This window comes from Symphodus melops (genome assembly GCF_947650265.1).
Source record: "Symphodus melops genome assembly, chromosome: 18".
NCBI classification, from domain to species: domain Eukaryota; kingdom Metazoa; phylum Chordata; class Actinopteri; order Labriformes; family Labridae; genus Symphodus; species Symphodus melops.
The window spans coordinates 10374600-10391520 of NC_136708.1; the positions used below are offsets into that span (position 1 = coordinate 10374600).

The following is a 16921-nucleotide window of genomic DNA, read 5'->3' on the forward strand; positions in this document are numbered from 1 at the left end:
GAAGCTCTAATAGTACTGAATCCTGTGCAACGTGACATTCCTACTGTAGTTAAAACAAATTCATATTTCACAGATTTCAGTTTCTCCACCAGAGGGAGCTAAAGGCCTTTTTTTCAGCTTGCTCTTCACACGCCCTTATTTCCACTGGGCCTCACTGATGATGTAAAGATGCTACGTTCCATTTGGTCTCAGAAGTTGGAAATTCCAAGTCGCCAGCATTTAAAACGTCATCAGAAAAGTTCTATCTGCAGACGTGTTATCGTATTTTTGTGCACAAACAAACTATCACGTCGTGCGTTGATATCGTCTTGTATTAGCTAACAACACAAAGGCCCTGCTGGAGGTGTCCATGTTTTTTTCTGACTTTTAACTGGAACACGCTCAAATCAGGTGTGACGTAGCATAATGCTCATACATGCACTTGCATGTGTTGCAACTCTGGTACCTTGATGCTGTTTTTGTAGAGGAAGCCTGGCAAAGAGAAACCTTTCTTCTTGTCAAGGGGCTCGCTAAAGATGACCATCTGCTCAAACAGAAAGACTCTCATGTCCTTCATCCGGCCAAGCAGGCTGCCCTCGGGGTCAGACACCATGAATGTGTCCTGCAACAAAAGGCGGCCCTGAGCCACGATCTTCCCCTGGAGGGAGAAAAAGGATGGAAATGTGAAAGTCACTTTCGTAGATTTTGGAGGCAAATTAAGTGATGTGAGAGAGTTTCTGTCTGTAACTGTGGCTCTGTCATCGTTCAAGTTTGAAGGTTGGAGATTTGAGTCCCAGCTTCTGTGTCCTGTTTCCTTGGGAACATAGTTAGGCCCTGAATTGCTCCTGCTGCTACATCTGTGCCTGAATGGAGTTGCACTGTTAGCTGGTTAGAGCTTCTCTTATGAAGCACATTAACCCATTCACTTCTGTGTTGATGTGGTGTAAACATACTCTTCTAAACCCATTTATCATTTCAGGAAACAGGCTGTGAAGAGTGTGCTGTGTTGATGAGTGTTTTGAAATGCAGCCTGATTTCTTACGTCAAATCCTTGAAGCCGGCCAACATTCATCATATCGTTACACCTTTTTGGCACGATGCCCATGACCTCCACTGCTTTCTGTAAGAGTCAGAAAATACAAAGAAGGTTAACAGGGTAGCTTAAAATGTCTTTCGTACTTTCAAAAGCAATATATCATTTTTCATTATCATTATTCATCCAATAATTCAAAGGGACTTTATTGGCACGGGAAACAAACACATTTAAACTGCCAAAGAGAAAGTAAAAATAAACTCATTATCTTACCTCCAACTCCATAGACTCCTGCCCAGCTTTTTGAGACTGCTTCAGGAATGCCTGTGACAGCAAAAAACAATCCACTCAAATATTTACATTTTCTTGATATGAATGTAAGTTGTATTGCGTAAATATTTAAGTAAGCAGATAGTGAAAGTAAGTTAATGTATTAAGAAGGCGGTTCTAAAAAATGAGATGGATACAATAAGTTTAAGCCCTAGCACCCTCTGCTGTTCAGTAGACTGACCAACCTTGAGTATCAACTGGTATCTCATGATCCTGGAGACTGGTCTGTTGAGCAGCTCTGTGATCTGCTGCCGGTGTCCCAGCTGCTGCTTCAGGTCCTACAATAGAAAAAGTCAGAGTTAGTTAAAAGGCTGATCCTAAGGTTGAGCTTTGTAGTACCTGGTGTGTCTTGGGGTGAAAAAATATAGTTTCTGTACCTCGAAGTAGGTGTCGATGTACTCTGAGACGACGTGCTCCGACTTGGGCTTGTTTTGACAGTACACCACGTACATGTTGAGTCTCCGCTCCTTCATGCAACAACGACAAACACAAACAACAACATGTAGTGTTGAGAAAAAAAACAAAAAAACCCAACCTATTTTTAAATAAGAAGAAGTTGGAAATTCACGGTGGACAAACCTGTTTGAGAATGAGTTGTCCCAGTCTGTCAGGGTCCTCCAAACATTTCTCCAACTCTACGAGAAAGAAGCTGAACGAGACAGAAAACCAAGAACGAGGAGGTAAGAGACTGCACAAGACAATCCGGACAGGATAAACTCACACATTTTCCACATACTCTCTGTGCCAGTCGTAGATCTGATGGATGTTTCCAAAAACTATTTTGTCTTTTCCTTTCATGTCATCAGGGACACCCTCCTCCTTCATCCGGCTCATGTAGCCCTGATGATGCAGACACACATTTGAATCAACACAAATTTGCAAACAGGGAGTCTGTGAGCAAATACTGTATATTTGATGTATTTTAGTGTCGTTTAAAATGATTCAATATCACAATATGCAAGTATTACAGACTACGATAAATACTATAAATGTATCATAGATTCACTTCGATGAGAAACAGATAAACCACCATATTCAAAAATAACAAAAAATAAGCAGCTCATAAAAGATGCACTCACCTCCACCACTAGGCCCAGGTCTCTCACATAATTTCTCTCCGACTCCACCAACTCCAGCAGAATGAGACTATAGCAACGAGGAAACAGACATCAAGTTAAAATTCAGAAATATAGTAAAAAAAACAAAAACTAGTTGTATTTGTGAGACAAATCAGACATACTGTCTATACTTGAGAGCGCTGGTCCTGCGTTCGTCCATCTCTTCCATTGGGGAGGACGAGGAGAGGAGGGAGTTGTCAGACGGGTTGAAGGAAGGGGAGCTGCTGTCCCCCTGTTCTACCGACAGTGAGCTGGGTCTGTCCTCCAAAGCCTGCACACGAGAGGAGCAGAAAATAAACCGAAGTAAGGGAACGAGAGCGCGCAAACATGGCCAAAAGTCTGCGGGATTCAAAGGGCGAAATAGAGGGAATATTAAATCCCCTGCTTTGCAAACATTACGTTGACTCAATGAGATTCATGTATGTATATGTAGACATCTGCAGGCAGTCAGCTCGTGCCTAATGCATTCATTTCAGTGCACTCCCGTCTCCTACCATCTTGCTTTTGACCAGCTCCTCGATGGCGCTCACCAACTCAGCAGCACTGGGCGTCTCTGAACTGGACGGACGGACTGACAGACGGGAAGAGGTCTGAATAATGACACAGATTAAAGGGGGACAAACAGAGCATTAGAAGTGGATAAAGCATACAGTACAAACACTTCAGCTGGTGCCAGTTCAGCTTTTCTTACATGATAGATAGTGGTGTTTGAATTCACCAGATATTATCATAACTTCTTTTAGTTAAGCTTGCTAACAAGAGTTCTTTTATCTCAACAATAGACAATGAATACTTTTTAACAATTATTTAACATAAATGTTTCCAGGCCATTAAACCCGTGTGTGTGTGTGTGTGTGTGTGTGTGTGGGTGTGTGTGTGTGTGTGTGTGTGTACCCACGTGTGATTGGAAAAAAAAAAAAATGGAAAGCTATAGCGTAGTATTAGTTTATGGTTTAAGGTCATGACCAAGATTTGGTTCAGTCATTACAATTTGGTTTAGTTACTTGAGTGATTGATGACTTTGTGAAAAGTGCTGATCGTTCAATGCTGTAACTGGAAGCCAGATCCAAAAAAAGAAGGAAGTGAAAAGGAGAAGTAAATCAAAGTGATTTTAAATAAATGAGAAGTTAAAACTGAAAGTTTGGGTGACCAAAAAAAGATATGGTAAAAAAAAAAAAAAAAAAGTATTCAGAAAAAAAAGAGAAGAAAATGGAGATGGAGCTTTTGGGGGTAAAAAGTTACTGAATTGATGTTTGAGATATTTCACTTGCTCTCTGAGGTGATGGCGAACAGCCGTTAAAGAAAACAAAGGATGCTAACAGAACAAGAAAGAAAAAGGTAAATGTATGTATATACAGTTGAGGAGACTCTCACCCTTGCTGTGCTGTGCTTCAAGACTTTCCCCAATTAGGAATCTGGGTGAGGCTGTGTGCCCTTCTGGCCTCGCCAGCGTTTAGAGATGCCAATTACTCGCATGGTTAATGAGGTTAACGCACAGAGGGTAAAAGGGAGATGAGGACGAGCGAGCAGGGTGGGTGAGGGAGGGAGTTTGGAGGGTGATGGGAACAAGAGGGCTTTTGAATTTTCCCCTCAGTGTGGCTCACATTCAGATTATCATCCTGGAGGGAGGGGGGGAGGGGGGGATCCCTCAGCTGACAGAATCTTACAGACTGTACTCTTTTTATGATATGGGAACTTTTAGTAACTTCACATAGCAACCAACCTCTTCCCATTCTGTGAAGGATAAACATGCAGAAAAAAAACATTTGAAGTCTTATGTTGTTCCGACAGGCTCGAGGCAAAGCAAAAGAAGAAATCCGATCTGCACTAACACTGGCAGGCAGCACCTTAACAATTCCCTCTGTTCAAAGAGCCGCATGCATCCTCCTCTCTTTTCTCTCCGACATTTTCATGTACAGTTATCAGCCACGGTAGTCTGCATTAAAGTGGTTTTGTTGTAGAGGCGGCAGGAAGCGCAAGTCAATTTAAGGGTATAAAAAAATGGAAGTAAGGAAAAGTTCTGCTCCATGAAAAGCAGGAAGGTTTAAAGTGAGTTCAGAAACGATAGAAAAGTTAGGAAGAGTGACTTCTGGAGGTAAGAAAAATGTTTAACTTTAAAGTAAGAAATCTAATTCTAAAGCTGCTAACTTCATTTCAGCTCAACCTATACATTGATGCAGAAACGGAAGAAGAAAGCCTTTAGCGAGGAGCATTTAGAGCTGAAGAGAGGGGGGGGATAAAGAGAGGTTTGAAGAACTGAGGCGAGAGACAGAGGGGGAAAAACAGGGCATTTCAGATGGAGAGGTATGGAAACTGAGACAAAGCAAAGACAGGACATAAATCAAGATAATGCTACAGTATGGCAAACAGTAAATGATACAACCAGGAAACAAAACAAAAGAGAAAAAGAAATTAGTGTCAGAGGAGTCTCCACTTTTATTGAGGAAGGAGACTTAGCGTGCCTGAAATGTTTCATCACTTTTCTGCTTTGGAACAGAAGAGAAAATTTGATGCAGCATGCCGAGATCAAATGTTATGCATAACAGAAAGTAAAGAGTCACTTTAAACCGTGTCAGGAAATGCCCTTTTTCAGAAACGTGGGAGAAATGAGAGAAAAGTCACCTACAACGACTAAGAAGCATAAGAGCAATGAGGAGGAAGAGAACCAGAGTAGAACATGAATCATAGACGTTCACACTCATATAGGGAGCTGCTTTTTTTTTTCCACCTCAGGGAGGAAGCTTGTTTGAAATGAACTCTCAATCCTTTTCAAACTTCGACCATCTTGGTGAAATAGTTCAAGTCACTAATATACTGTAAGTTTTCTTCTGTAGCAGAAGGGACAAAAACATCATAGTACTGTCTCGACAAAGCTGTAAAGAGAGAGACATCTTCTAGAGACTCTGTGAAACAGGACTGGAAGAACGGTGGCTCCATTTAATATCAGCTATCACATGACAAAAAAAAAAAAAAAACTTCGTTTATAAGGTGAATAAAGAAATGGCTTTAAAATCCTGAATTAAAATAATTCAGTAAAATTTATAGAAACAAACTGAATTTTGTCTTCGACAAATCAGACGGAAAGACCTCACAAATACAGTACATAACAGTGAAAGTATTTGTCTCCTAGCTTTCATGGTCATCATGAAAATTATTATGTTACTTGTCTTGACATATTTCAAACAAAAAGGATGAAAGTTCTTCTTTTTTTTTCTTCTTAAATTTAAATGAAATACCCTGAAGTCACTTTGGAGCATCAGAATCAAAGTTGAATGCAGTTTATGTCCCCGTCCCAAATCATGTATTCGGTCACTCCTTAAGTCCCCTCTCCTCTTCTGCTCATCCTCTTTGCCTATCTGCCCCTGACCCTCTTCTGACCCCCCCCCCCCCCCCCTCCTCACTCACCTTGTCGTCCTGTGAGTCCGGCTGCAGCAGGCTGTGCTGCTGGATGGCCATGGGCGGAGGCAGAGGCACAGAGTCGGCTCCCTCCTCTCCCTCCTCCTCTCCGCAGCTCTGCATCCCTGAAGAGCTGGACTTCGACAATGTGCCGCTGGACAATCCCTCATTGCGAACCCTCTGCAAAACACACGCACAGTGGTGGAGAAGGTGAGGCGAGTTCGCGATAAATGACCGCACCGCTCAGTCGAGAGCGTATCGTTTGAGATGTCGTGCGTCCGCCCACCTCCTCCACTGTCTCGTCCTGAGGAGTTGCAGCGCTGTCGTCCGAGTCTTTCTGGGAGCCCATCGTCATCTCCCCGCTCTTCCTTATGTCACGACTCTTCTTGTGTTTGTGTGCCAGTTTCTTCACGTGGCCGTCTGCCTTGCCGCTGCTTAGCCGACGCACTGGGCTGGTCAGCCACTTCCGAAGGGTGTTACCTTGAAAAAATCCGCCAAACACACCAAACTCAGTTTGCCTCTGCATGGGGAGGATTATTTAAAGCACGAAAAGCAAACCTCTTTTCGACTCTTACATTTAAACCTCTCTGCCAAGGACAACAGGTGACCTCCTTCAAATAGAGGACCATTACAGAACAATCAGCTCTCCGTGCCAAAATGTGATATTTTACATTTGAAAACACCTCGATACACTCACTCAAGAAGTAGCTGTACTTATCTGCAGATTTTTTCTTTTTTAGGACACCTGATGTAACAAGCTTTTTAAAAATGTTTTTTTTTACGTTTTAATGACATGTCAGAGAGTCGGTAAAAGAGCCAGTATGACAGGTGACAATACCTGGTCGTTTAGGGCCTGGCGAGGTGTGGGAGCTGAGGCCGTGCCCTGGCTGGAGCGTGGCAGACGAGCCAGGCATGATGGAGTCATTGCTGCACACTGACAAAGTGTCTGTGAAGACAAAAGGATGTGATGGTTTAGAATTGGCTTTTTGATGCAGTATAACCACAAGAACCTAAACCTTACTTCTGTAACCTTGTGTGCATGAAATCCTTGAAAGTGACCAAATGCTCCAGTGAATCTTACCTTTGTGGTTGAAGATGCCCTCCATCTCCATGGATGACCTGGAGTGGGCGATGCAGAGCATGGAGCAGGGCACCAGACCCTCCATGGCAGGGGAACGATCTGTGGTCCTAACAAGGCACCAGTCCGGCCTTTCATGGCAGCGCTCCAGTACCTCCACTGTCTGACAGCGACGCACAGTCAGCTCGTTGCTGTTGCTGGCCATGAAGTCGTGGATCACCACGGTGAGTTCGCAGCCACCGGAGAGCTGAGGGAGAAAGGATTATCTTTGTGATTCTGCTTCAGGGAAAGTTTTTTGTTCAGAAAAACGTGTGGCGAGGGCGCCAGTCCTAGTCGTGTGTGTGTGTGTGTGTGTGTGTGTGTGTGTGTGTGTGTGTGTGTGTGTGCGTGTGTGTTTGGGTGTTGGCTGACCTTGTCACTGTCCAGTGTGTTTTGTGAAGTCCTGGATGCCAGAGAGATGGTGTCTGGTTGGCTGCTGCCTTCACCCTGACTGTCCAGGTCCTCTCCATCCCTGATCGAAACACACATGATCAATACAAGATGGAAGTGTGTGTGAAAGGGATTTAGTACCAACTACCGGTAATCTCTCTTTTATTTTTTAATTAAATGTTTTCATTGAGTTTTTCCATTACTTATAATGGCAGCAGCAAACATAAAAAGAAGGAACATGTAAGGTGCACGGTAGTGGCAAAAATCTTCCAGAACAGTTCTATAACAGGGCACTACATTGATTTACTCTACAAGGCCTAGAATAAACAGCAGCATGTTTCAAAATAAAAGTACATATACAATTAAAGAGATAAAAACACGGCAAATGGAATAGTTCTATTATGGTAAGAAGGCTTCAAATCTCTCTTTTACTTTGGAAAATCCACAGGAAGTGAACCTGGGACGTCCAGTCATAGCAGATGACTCTCTCTCCAGTCATAATAGACGTTTGCTATTGTTTTAATGGTTTTATGGTAGGCCTACTTGTAGCACTACAAATAAAATGTGTTATTATTATTATGTCACACTTACCTTCGTCCCTTGTGGTGCTTTGCTGTGGTTGCTTTGGGGATATGAATAGGCTCCTTCAGTGCTCCTCTCAGGTGAATGGTGCGCTCCTGGATTACCTCCCTGATGTGTTTGATCCAGTCCTGCTTGTTCTCTATGCTCGACGCCTGTTACCGACGAAGAGTGGAACAAGTTGAGGAAGTCAAAAGCTGCGAGGAAACGAGCTTCCCTTGGAATTCTTGTTTCACTCTGTGTTTCACACAAGTCTGAACGACTTCTCGTCTTCTCTTATCAACTGAAGGAATCTTTCTGATAGATTGAATGTTATAAGAGCCCAGTCAAGCAGGGCCTCAAATGTGTTTACAGCAACACCCTTAAAGCCCTCTCACGTCACCAATTTGATTATTTCTGATTAAAGCACCAATTCATGATTAATGTTGACACTTGCATAATGAAGTGTCAGTGTTTGGTTCAGTTTGGATTGAATTTATAACTCGACTGGGAAGAGTCTGAATAATCTTCAGCAACTTTCTCACCATGCTCATTTTTCTGTTTGTCTATGCGTCTTCTTTTGATTAGCTGAGACCACTTTGGTCAGTTTCAATAATTCAACCAAATGTGCACTCCTTACTTGAACTTTTTATTTACATTTCTTAAAGCGACCTTTGTTCAACCTTTTTAAAGGTTTGTCAGTTACAGCTGCCAATTATAACAATGTAATACAACTGACAAGGATTTTCTGGCATGTTGTTATTTATACTTGATTTATCAATGAGGACAGTTTAGCTGTCATATCATCATAATGTTAGCATAATCAAAATCTCCTTTTAGCTAACTAATGGTTAAAGGTAAATGGACTTGAGCTTGCAAAGTGCTTTTGTTGTCGTCTTCGTCACACACTGATGATCTCGGCTTCTTATTGTGCAACTAAAACGCACTGACATTTCCGTGTAGCCGTCTAGCTCAGCCATTTATACACATCTGTTAGCTACACTTACTATTTAGACTTCTCTTCTCGCTTGCTAATCAGTTGTCATGAACTCTAAATTGTATCAAAAGTTTTCAGGTGTTACATCCAACTCTTTTCAGACTGCGAGCTTAAACACCGTTTCCCATTTATCCCCTGACAACTGTTACAGCAGCAAGTTGGGATTCAACGCTCAAGAACAGTTCACGATGTAATCTTTCAGCCTCCCAGTTTTTGGCACAGAGAAGTTGGGCTTTTGTCTTGGCTCGCACTCTTCTCTTTGCCATTATATAACCCTCGAAAGATTCTGTTCAAGAAGAAGAGAGGATAAGAAGCGTGTGTGTGTTTCAGACTTGTGGGAAGTGGCTGAGGGCTGTGTTGTAGGATAGTTTGTACTCACCATCGCTCCGTGTTTGGATCCCTGACTTAGCTTTGAATTTAAAATATAAAATAGAGAATTTCACTGGTTTGGTTTAAAAGATGTACATGACAATTTGTTATGCTTTGACAGGATAGACACAAACAACACTGATCAGTTGCCTTAACAGATGACTGTAGGCCAATTGAATGTTAAGCATATTGTAAAGGTGTGAGCGTGTGTGTGAGGAAGAGAGGATGTGTAGTTAGTAAAGAGACACTTGTTTAACAGTATACATCACCACACGACTGCTTTTCAGTGGTTAGTGTGCTATTTGACATGTTCTAAACATGTTTAATGTTCAGAGTTTAACGCGTTAGGATTCATGCTTTTCCAACTGCTGACACAAATCTCTATCCATCCGGGACAGGAAAACAGAGGCAATAAAAATCCACCCAAAGATCTAAATACATTGTTATATCCTACTTCTACAATGGCATTCAAAGCATTATGAAGTGTATTTTTCTGGTACAGAAAGATGGCTCCTCGTCACTTCAATAAAGTGGCACAGAGCCAAGATGGAGGATTGTGGGCGTTAAGGGGTTCAAATCAGTGTCAGCAGCGTTGGTGGAAGCATGTCAGCCCACAGAGAGAATTAGAGATACAAACATCCACAAAAAAAACAACAAAAAAAACAAAATAAAACACAGCCCCAGATATACAAATGTGCCTGTGTTTGTTGAAAGATGGACTAAAGCAGAAACAGAGGTCGACAGAAAGAGAGAAGGACGTACAATTGAGAAAGCTGTGACTAAAGGGAGATTTTTGGCCACCTCGAAGCTGCTCATGCAATCTAACAAGGCATCGGAGAGGAAAGCATAAAAGACGAAGAGGTCGGAGAGGGTTCGCCATGACATCCAATATACTGACATGGATGTTTTTCATATTTAAAGCTGGAGTTTCTATATTGAAACAATTCATGTTCAGGGACGTGACTGGCATCAGACAACGAGGCAGGAAACATTTTAGCAGCTGTCGGCTGAATACAATTTGTCCTTACTTGTTGTTTATAACATGATTGGGATTATCTACACACATGATTAAGAATCTGATTGATTTCTGTTCATCTTTTTTTTGTTGTTTTAACAGGATTTTGATTTTGATGAGGTTTTATTGACAGACACAAAGCATCTATGTTACTATAGCAACTCACTTACTCCTGCTGCCATGCAAAAGAGAGAGAGAGAGCGAGAGACAGATGCCGTGCTGCTGACTGAGCGCTTCAAGTAGCATACACAAACAAATATTTTTCCTTTAGCTACCGAGCTGTGGGCTAAGTGAATTCAAGGCTGTTTGCAGCCTTCGTAGAGAAGGCACAAAAAATAAATAAATAAAGCGCAAATCAAATTTTGATCATACTTTAGCACAAAGCCGTTTAGTGCATTTAGCTCGTCGCTAATGGCGTATCGCATTGTAAAGTTCATGAACAAATACACAAACAGCTAACATGGTTGACTGCTTAACATTAGCATGGACACCTGGAAATGAAAGCCTCACTTTAGTTTGTGGGTGTCCTTAAATTGACATTCTACAAATCAGCTTACTTGTTAGTGATTACTTTGATCATGTATGTAAGTATAGTTTCTGATTCACGTGGGTCACCTTTTCATGTCAGAAAATCCTGAACCTATCCTGAAGAGTCACATCCCTGAATGTTACTACGTTGGGTTTAAGACTTTTCTTCCTAAGTCATTTTGGGGTTTCTGCTTTTGAGACCCTGTAACACTAAATCCGATTTCAGAGGAAATAGATGAGTGGAAGTGTATTTTACCTTGAGCACGATCTTGTTGTCTGAAGTTGGCGTGCGCCCCATCCACAGAGCAAACTTACAGGGGTCTCCTTCGACATGCTCTGTCACCCCCAACTCTGACGTCTTGAAGGACAGGAGAGCAAGGTGAGAAGATACAAGCTAGTCTAAAAGGTTCACTTTGTCACTGCTGCTAAACTGGTTTGAAGTTCAATGTTTCGTTTAAGTGTAGTACTGTAGTTAAAGATATGAGACACTGAGCACTCAAAAAGTGTCATGATCTCATCTAAAAATCGAACTTTTCTCAGACCTGATAGGCCCTGTAAATAGTTCCTTAATCGGTTACTCAAATATGCCTCCAAATAATGACAGACTTACTAAGAGCTTGCTCTTGTAGATGTATTTGCTTCTGCCGTTCGAGTCCTTGACCTCCTTGCTGAAGACAAGAGACATTTCAAAGAGGAAGAGATGCCGCTCTCGACCTTTCCGGATCAGAGTCTTGGGATCCCAGACCTGGAATGACTCCTGGAGAATGAGCTCACCCTGGGACTCAATGTTTTCATCAAAACCTGCAAGAATGGGACACAAAATGAGAGGAAGAAAAACACATTTTGGGATTTGAGATTTAAAATGTGAGTAGCTTGAAACAAATGAAACAGGTATGGGATAAGCGTTGTGTTAATCACCTTCCAGCATTGAGAGATGCATGGCGTCATTGGCTCTCTTGGGAACACTCAGCATCACCTCCAGGCCGTCTTTGATCTCACCTTTACCTTCTTCACAGCATGTCAGCAACTCCTACAGCAGACATACACACACACAAACACACACGCTCAAAACAGGACAACAGTGCAGTAAGGGGGCGACGCCCACATCTGAGATACTGGAATGGTGGGGTTACCTTCAGCAGGAGCTGATACTTGGTTATTCTCTGCACAGGTTTGATCAGATAGGACGAGATGGAGTTGGCCAGTCGGTGCCTCTGTTGAATTTCCTGCAAGAGGAGAAAAAGTCATGTTGATCAGATGGAGCTAGAAAAAAAAGAACCAAAAAAAGTAAATGTAGCTGCGAGAGCCAAATACATACATCAAAGTAGTTCCCAGCATGCTCCAGGATGAGCTGGGTGGAGTCAGGTTTGTTTTTACAGTAGTTCACATACATCTGGAACTTATCAGCCTACGTGAAAGAAGAAAGTCGTTACAATGAAAAGGATATTTAAAAAAAAAAAAAAAAAAGGGAATTGATTGGCAGGCTGGAGAAGCAGTGGAACAACTGATACGTACCCATGTGACAAAGCAATGACCCACATCCTCTGGTAGCTGCTCATATTTCTCCAACTCTTTGAGAAAAATACTGATAAAAAAAAAAAAAAGGCGAGAGATTTGAAATTGAGTAACAGCAACGGCACAACAGCTTTAAAAAAAAGAGCATTGATATTCCAAAATAAAACCTCTCATCTCTCTAAGAAAGTAATTAAAAAATAACACAATCACTGCTTATTAACCGAGTTTAAAAACTAAAGATGCGAGATGTGTCTTACTTATGGTGGAACTCATAGAGGTCCTGCATGTTTCCAAAGATGATGTGCTCCTTGTTGATGATTCCTGGAGGAATCTCTTCGACGCCGCTCGTCATCTCCCACAGGTAGGTCTTCACCAAGAGAAGAAGAGCGGATTGAAAAAGGAACAAAAAAAACAAATCAAACACACATTCTTCGGCAGAGCTCTCAATGTTAACTTTGTGTGAATAGTTTTGTTGCACGACTCTGGCATGAAACAGGTTAACGCTGGTGGGTTGGAGAGTTGGACTTACATCCATGCACTCCCGCAGGTCTCGCACGTAGGCTTTTTCTGTCTGAATCAGCTCTGCCATGATGAACCTGGACACACACAGACGCACGCACGCACACACGCACACACACACACACACACACACACACACAATTAGCAGTTGTCATAGCGTCCTTACTCACAGAATAATTCCTCCCAAAGCCAAATGCTTTGTATCCTTTCAGCTTCATCCATCTACTCTAAAGAATAATAACAGAGTGACAGAGTATAAAACATGCTCAAAGCCCGCCATGAATGCCTGAAATCAAGCTCATGGTTTGAGCTGCTCATGTGAAGTGATGCAGCTTCTCCTCCTGTGTACTGCATCAATGTTCATTCGCTTTAATTAGCTTGACTTTTGTCTGTAAATCTTAATGGTGATGTGGGGGAAGGGGGGGGGCAACACCTACTTCTTTTTTTTTGCTGCATGTGCTTTACTTCCTGTCTTAATGAGAGCCACTTAAAACAACTGAGCAAGTCGTTCGGGTTGTGTGTTGACAAGGATACTAATAGGTCAAGTGAACCTGTGACCTTCTGAAAACACACCATCTGAGAATCCATGAGGCTGCTCTGCAGTGCAGTTGTGACCTTAAGCGGATAATTTGTGTGTGTGTGTGTGTGGGGGGGGATTCAGTTGAAGTTTCTCTCTTTGGTAGAGCACATACTACTTTTGTTATAAAGGCCTGATTCTTTACAGTTTTGTTATGCAAAACCTGATTTGATATTTCAATCCAGTAAATGATATAGACGAGACAATTGATAACTATTAAGCTTTTCTGAAAAGTGTTTCTTTATGTATAAAACCTACTTGGCCTTGCTTTTCAAACAGTTCAAAGAACAGTACAAACAGGAAGCAGGGACTTACTCTTTTCTGCGCGCTGACTTGCGTTTTTCCTCATTAAGCTCGTGAGCAGCATCACGCAGCTTGACCTCTGATCCTGGAGCAGTGGCTGGGATGATATCCAACTGGAGGTCCTTACTCTGCCACAGACACAGGCCACGAAAATTCATTTAATGATAAAAGCCAAAAAAAAAAAAAAAAAAAGAAGAAGAAGAAAAAAAAAAAGGTATTTCAAAGCTGTCGAGCTGTACATCTACACCTGCAATACTGCAAAAACATCACAGCCACTTACAGCCTTATTGGAGTCCGAGGAGATGCCCAGGGCTTTCTCCAGGCTGCAGCGGTACTTGTCCATGCGCAGGGAGAAGTCTCTGTAGCGTTTATCCACAGCAGTCACCCATTTTTTGATCTCCCCAGCATGACTGTGGCCTTTCTCACAGAAGCCATCCGCCAGCTGGATCAGCAGCTTCACACGCTCCTTAGTTTGCTGTGGAAAAGAGAGTGTTAAATACGCACACAAACACACACATCAAACACTCCGTGATAGGCTTGCTTGTGTGTTGAGCGCGTGTGTGAGACTAACCCTGGCTGTGATGTGGAAGTCTTCATGCTCCTTAAGCAGTTCCTGTGTGTGATGGATACTTGAGCCAGTGGAGGTGTGTGTGGACAGATAAAACTCTCCAGTGTCATGAATCCATTCCAGAGCCTGAACACACAAGAACACACATGGGTTTTACATACTGCCAAGATCACATGACAGGGAGAGGATGTGTTGTTTTTTATCACTTCGACTTCAGAGTGTGTGTTTCATGTACCTGTTTGGCACTGCGCTCAAACACCACATACTGCTGACACTGGTCCAGCCGTCGTTTTCTCATGGTCCAGAAGTGGAGAACACGATTTTCTCTCTGCAGCAGCTCGTTGAGGATGTCTTCATGAAACACAGAAGATGATTCAAATTCAGGTATTCAGCACCCAAATACCCCACCTTACTTTGCTGTGCTCATGGAAGTGTTATTCCCATACTTGAGTCAAAAGATTTAAGAGATTATTTTAATCCTTTATTTGAGTTTATTACTTCACTTTTTTTTCTGAGCTGTGAATACTTTTTATTCTTATGCCTATCTCTATCGGGTATTTCAGAGGTGAAGTTACAAGACACACTAATCTAACTTCATCTGTGTGTGCTTCTCTTTCAGGCAAAAAACTTTTGAGCCTATTACTTCAATTGTTGATCAATTACTTTCAGGCAAACATCGTTATGTCGGATTAAAGCTCACTTTTTTGAAACCGTGTTTTACTGTTTGGGCATTTCTTCATGCAGTGTTGAAGTGAAGTGGACAGTGGACTTTCTGATACTTACTTTTGACTTGCTGTTCTGGTGCTTTGACGTGGCTAAGCATCCCGGGCATGTTGACACTGTTCCTGTGCATGTACTTCAGGAAGACATCTGCGTTTCTCCTTGCCAAAGTGCAGGCCTGATAGAAACGTATGATGAGATCACAGGTAGAACTTGATATCATGATTAGAGGTTTTTTATTTTTACATTACCTTGAGGAAAGCCTCCTTCTGCTCCAGATGTTTGCTGATCATGGGGCTGACGTGGTCCGTTTCACAGTTGGGTCCCAGTTTGTCTGCTCCTCCGCACCAGTCCTCCTCTCTCTTATACTCCTGCTCCAGGCTCTCCAAAACACTGCAGACCTGTGGGAGCAAATACACTTGGTGGGTTGTCTGGAAACACTGAGCTATGTTTTCTAAGTGGAGCCATTGAAAGTCAAACAAGTGATGCACTTTCCAAGCAGTCCGCTACCTGTTCGGAGGTCTTGTAAAAGGCCACTGAGGCGTTGACAAGCTTGAGTCGGTCTTCCATTTTCAGCATAAGCTGCTGCCAGTGAGAGGCCACGCTCTCTGCACAGTCTCTGATCAGGTCCATGTCATAGTGGTTTGCCTGGAGCAGAGCCTCTGCCTTCTGCTGAACCTGCAGGGCGTTCTGGTGGGTTTTCTGTAGAAAGAAATGGGAAAAGGTTCACGATGGCCCAAATACTGACCATGTCAGTTCACTGTCAGAGTAAGGATTTGAGGTGATGAACAAAGAATGTCTCACCTCGATGGCATGTTGAAACTGTTCATGTTCTCGCTGGAGTTGTTCGGCCTCCTGCAGCGAGCTGGCTGTTATTAGTCCAGCATTCAGCATCGACTCGCCGTTTCGAATCCAGCCCAAAACCTGGAAAACAAGAACAGGAAAGTTGGGATCAAATATGACCAATCCTACACTTCTTAATCTTCTTCTCAAGCTTTAACTTAAGAGATATCCAGGTATCCCGTGGTTTCAAATGTTAAGCCTGCAGATGGCACCTCTGGGAGGTTTACATGTGTGTGTCTGTGTGTTTGTTTATACCTGTTTGACTTCAGCTTGCAGGTGTCTGAGCTGGACGCACTGCTCCAGGTGTCTGCGGTGCTGCTCGGCAGCCAAGTCCAGCTCTTGCTGCTTCTCATGGAGAAATTCCAGCAGGTCCTGAACCCGTGTTGCCATGTCAACATCTCGGTCACACAGCAGCTCCACACCTGGAGGAGACGTACAATAAGTTTAACTGAACTTTAATGAAATTAACTTTGGTTACATCCCATCCTGTAACTTCTTTTTAGTAGTTTTATTTTATTTTTTTCTTCTGGTTGACGGTCTTAAATATGATTCACATTCATATGTCTTGTAAAGCTAACGTCCTTTATTCTATCACTGTTTCAAAAAAAAAAAAAAAAAAAAGGTCTGTATGTTTCAATACGCGTGGCATGATGTAACAACACTTTGTGCGGCTTTAGAGAGCACCTATTAGCATGCGAGATCACAGGTGAGTTATTATGGTTGGTGAGTGGGTGCCTCTCATCACAAACACTGACCGAATCTGACCCGTGACACCTACACAGTATCAATATTAAACTAATGTAGCCAACACAGAAATCTGTGCGGCACAAATGAACAGGAGCTGCGTTTTGCTTTCACTCTTCCACTGAACGATGTCTGATACCTGACGTGCTAGCCAGGTGATAGTCAAACATCTCTCCGCTTCTACTTCAAAGCCTTGGAGATATTATAGCTTAAAATAGCGGGATGCAAGTAGGACAGATACTGAAGAGTAACATATTTGAAGATTTTAAAGTACTAATCTAAGAAAGCCTTTTAATACCTTT

At 42.5% G+C, this 16921-nt stretch overlaps 1 protein-coding gene across 4 annotated transcripts in view; it reads right to left on the bottom strand.

The window, feature by feature from the left end:
• LOC306839477 (triple functional domain protein) overlaps window positions 1–16921 on the bottom strand; it is a 77417-nt gene that overhangs the window by 7499 nt on the left and 52997 nt on the right. For 3 of the 4 annotated variants that reach the window (XM_079368205.1, XM_079368204.1, XM_079368203.1), the window contains exons 18-51: window positions 16131–16297; window positions 15837–15956; window positions 15543–15734; window positions 15284–15433; window positions 15096–15210; window positions 14548–14663; window positions 14316–14438; window positions 14025–14219; window positions 13757–13872; window positions 12875–12941; window positions 12603–12712; window positions 12346–12415; window positions 12149–12238; window positions 11964–12056; window positions 11749–11860; window positions 11441–11631; window positions 11087–11188; window positions 9298–9327; window positions 7955–8097; window positions 7346–7445; window positions 6938–7181; window positions 6695–6802; window positions 6143–6336; window positions 5866–6036; window positions 2955–3050; window positions 2583–2731; window positions 2422–2488; window positions 2079–2182; window positions 1922–1991; window positions 1720–1809; window positions 1528–1620; window positions 1286–1336; window positions 1022–1099; window positions 446–637 (exon numbers count right to left, since the gene is read on the bottom strand). In XM_079368205.1, coding sequence (XP_079224331.1) covers window positions 446–637; window positions 1022–1099; window positions 1286–1336; window positions 1528–1620; window positions 1720–1809; window positions 1922–1991; window positions 2079–2182; window positions 2422–2488; window positions 2583–2731; window positions 2955–3050; window positions 5866–6036; window positions 6143–6336; window positions 6695–6802; window positions 6938–7181; window positions 7346–7445; window positions 7955–8097; window positions 9298–9327; window positions 11087–11188; window positions 11441–11631; window positions 11749–11860; window positions 11964–12056; window positions 12149–12238; window positions 12346–12415; window positions 12603–12712; window positions 12875–12941; window positions 13757–13872; window positions 14025–14219; window positions 14316–14438; window positions 14548–14663; window positions 15096–15210; window positions 15284–15433; window positions 15543–15734; window positions 15837–15956; window positions 16131–16297 — 4109 coding nt within the window. The remainder of the gene's footprint in view (window positions 1–445; window positions 638–1021; window positions 1100–1285; window positions 1337–1527; window positions 1621–1719; window positions 1810–1921; window positions 1992–2078; window positions 2183–2421; window positions 2489–2582; window positions 2732–2954; window positions 3051–5865; window positions 6037–6142; window positions 6337–6694; window positions 6803–6937; window positions 7182–7345; window positions 7446–7954; window positions 8098–9297; window positions 9328–11086; window positions 11189–11440; window positions 11632–11748; window positions 11861–11963; window positions 12057–12148; window positions 12239–12345; window positions 12416–12602; window positions 12713–12874; window positions 12942–13756; window positions 13873–14024; window positions 14220–14315; window positions 14439–14547; window positions 14664–15095; window positions 15211–15283; window positions 15434–15542; window positions 15735–15836; window positions 15957–16130; window positions 16298–16921) is intronic. The other variant, XM_079368206.1, reaches the window with a different exon arrangement.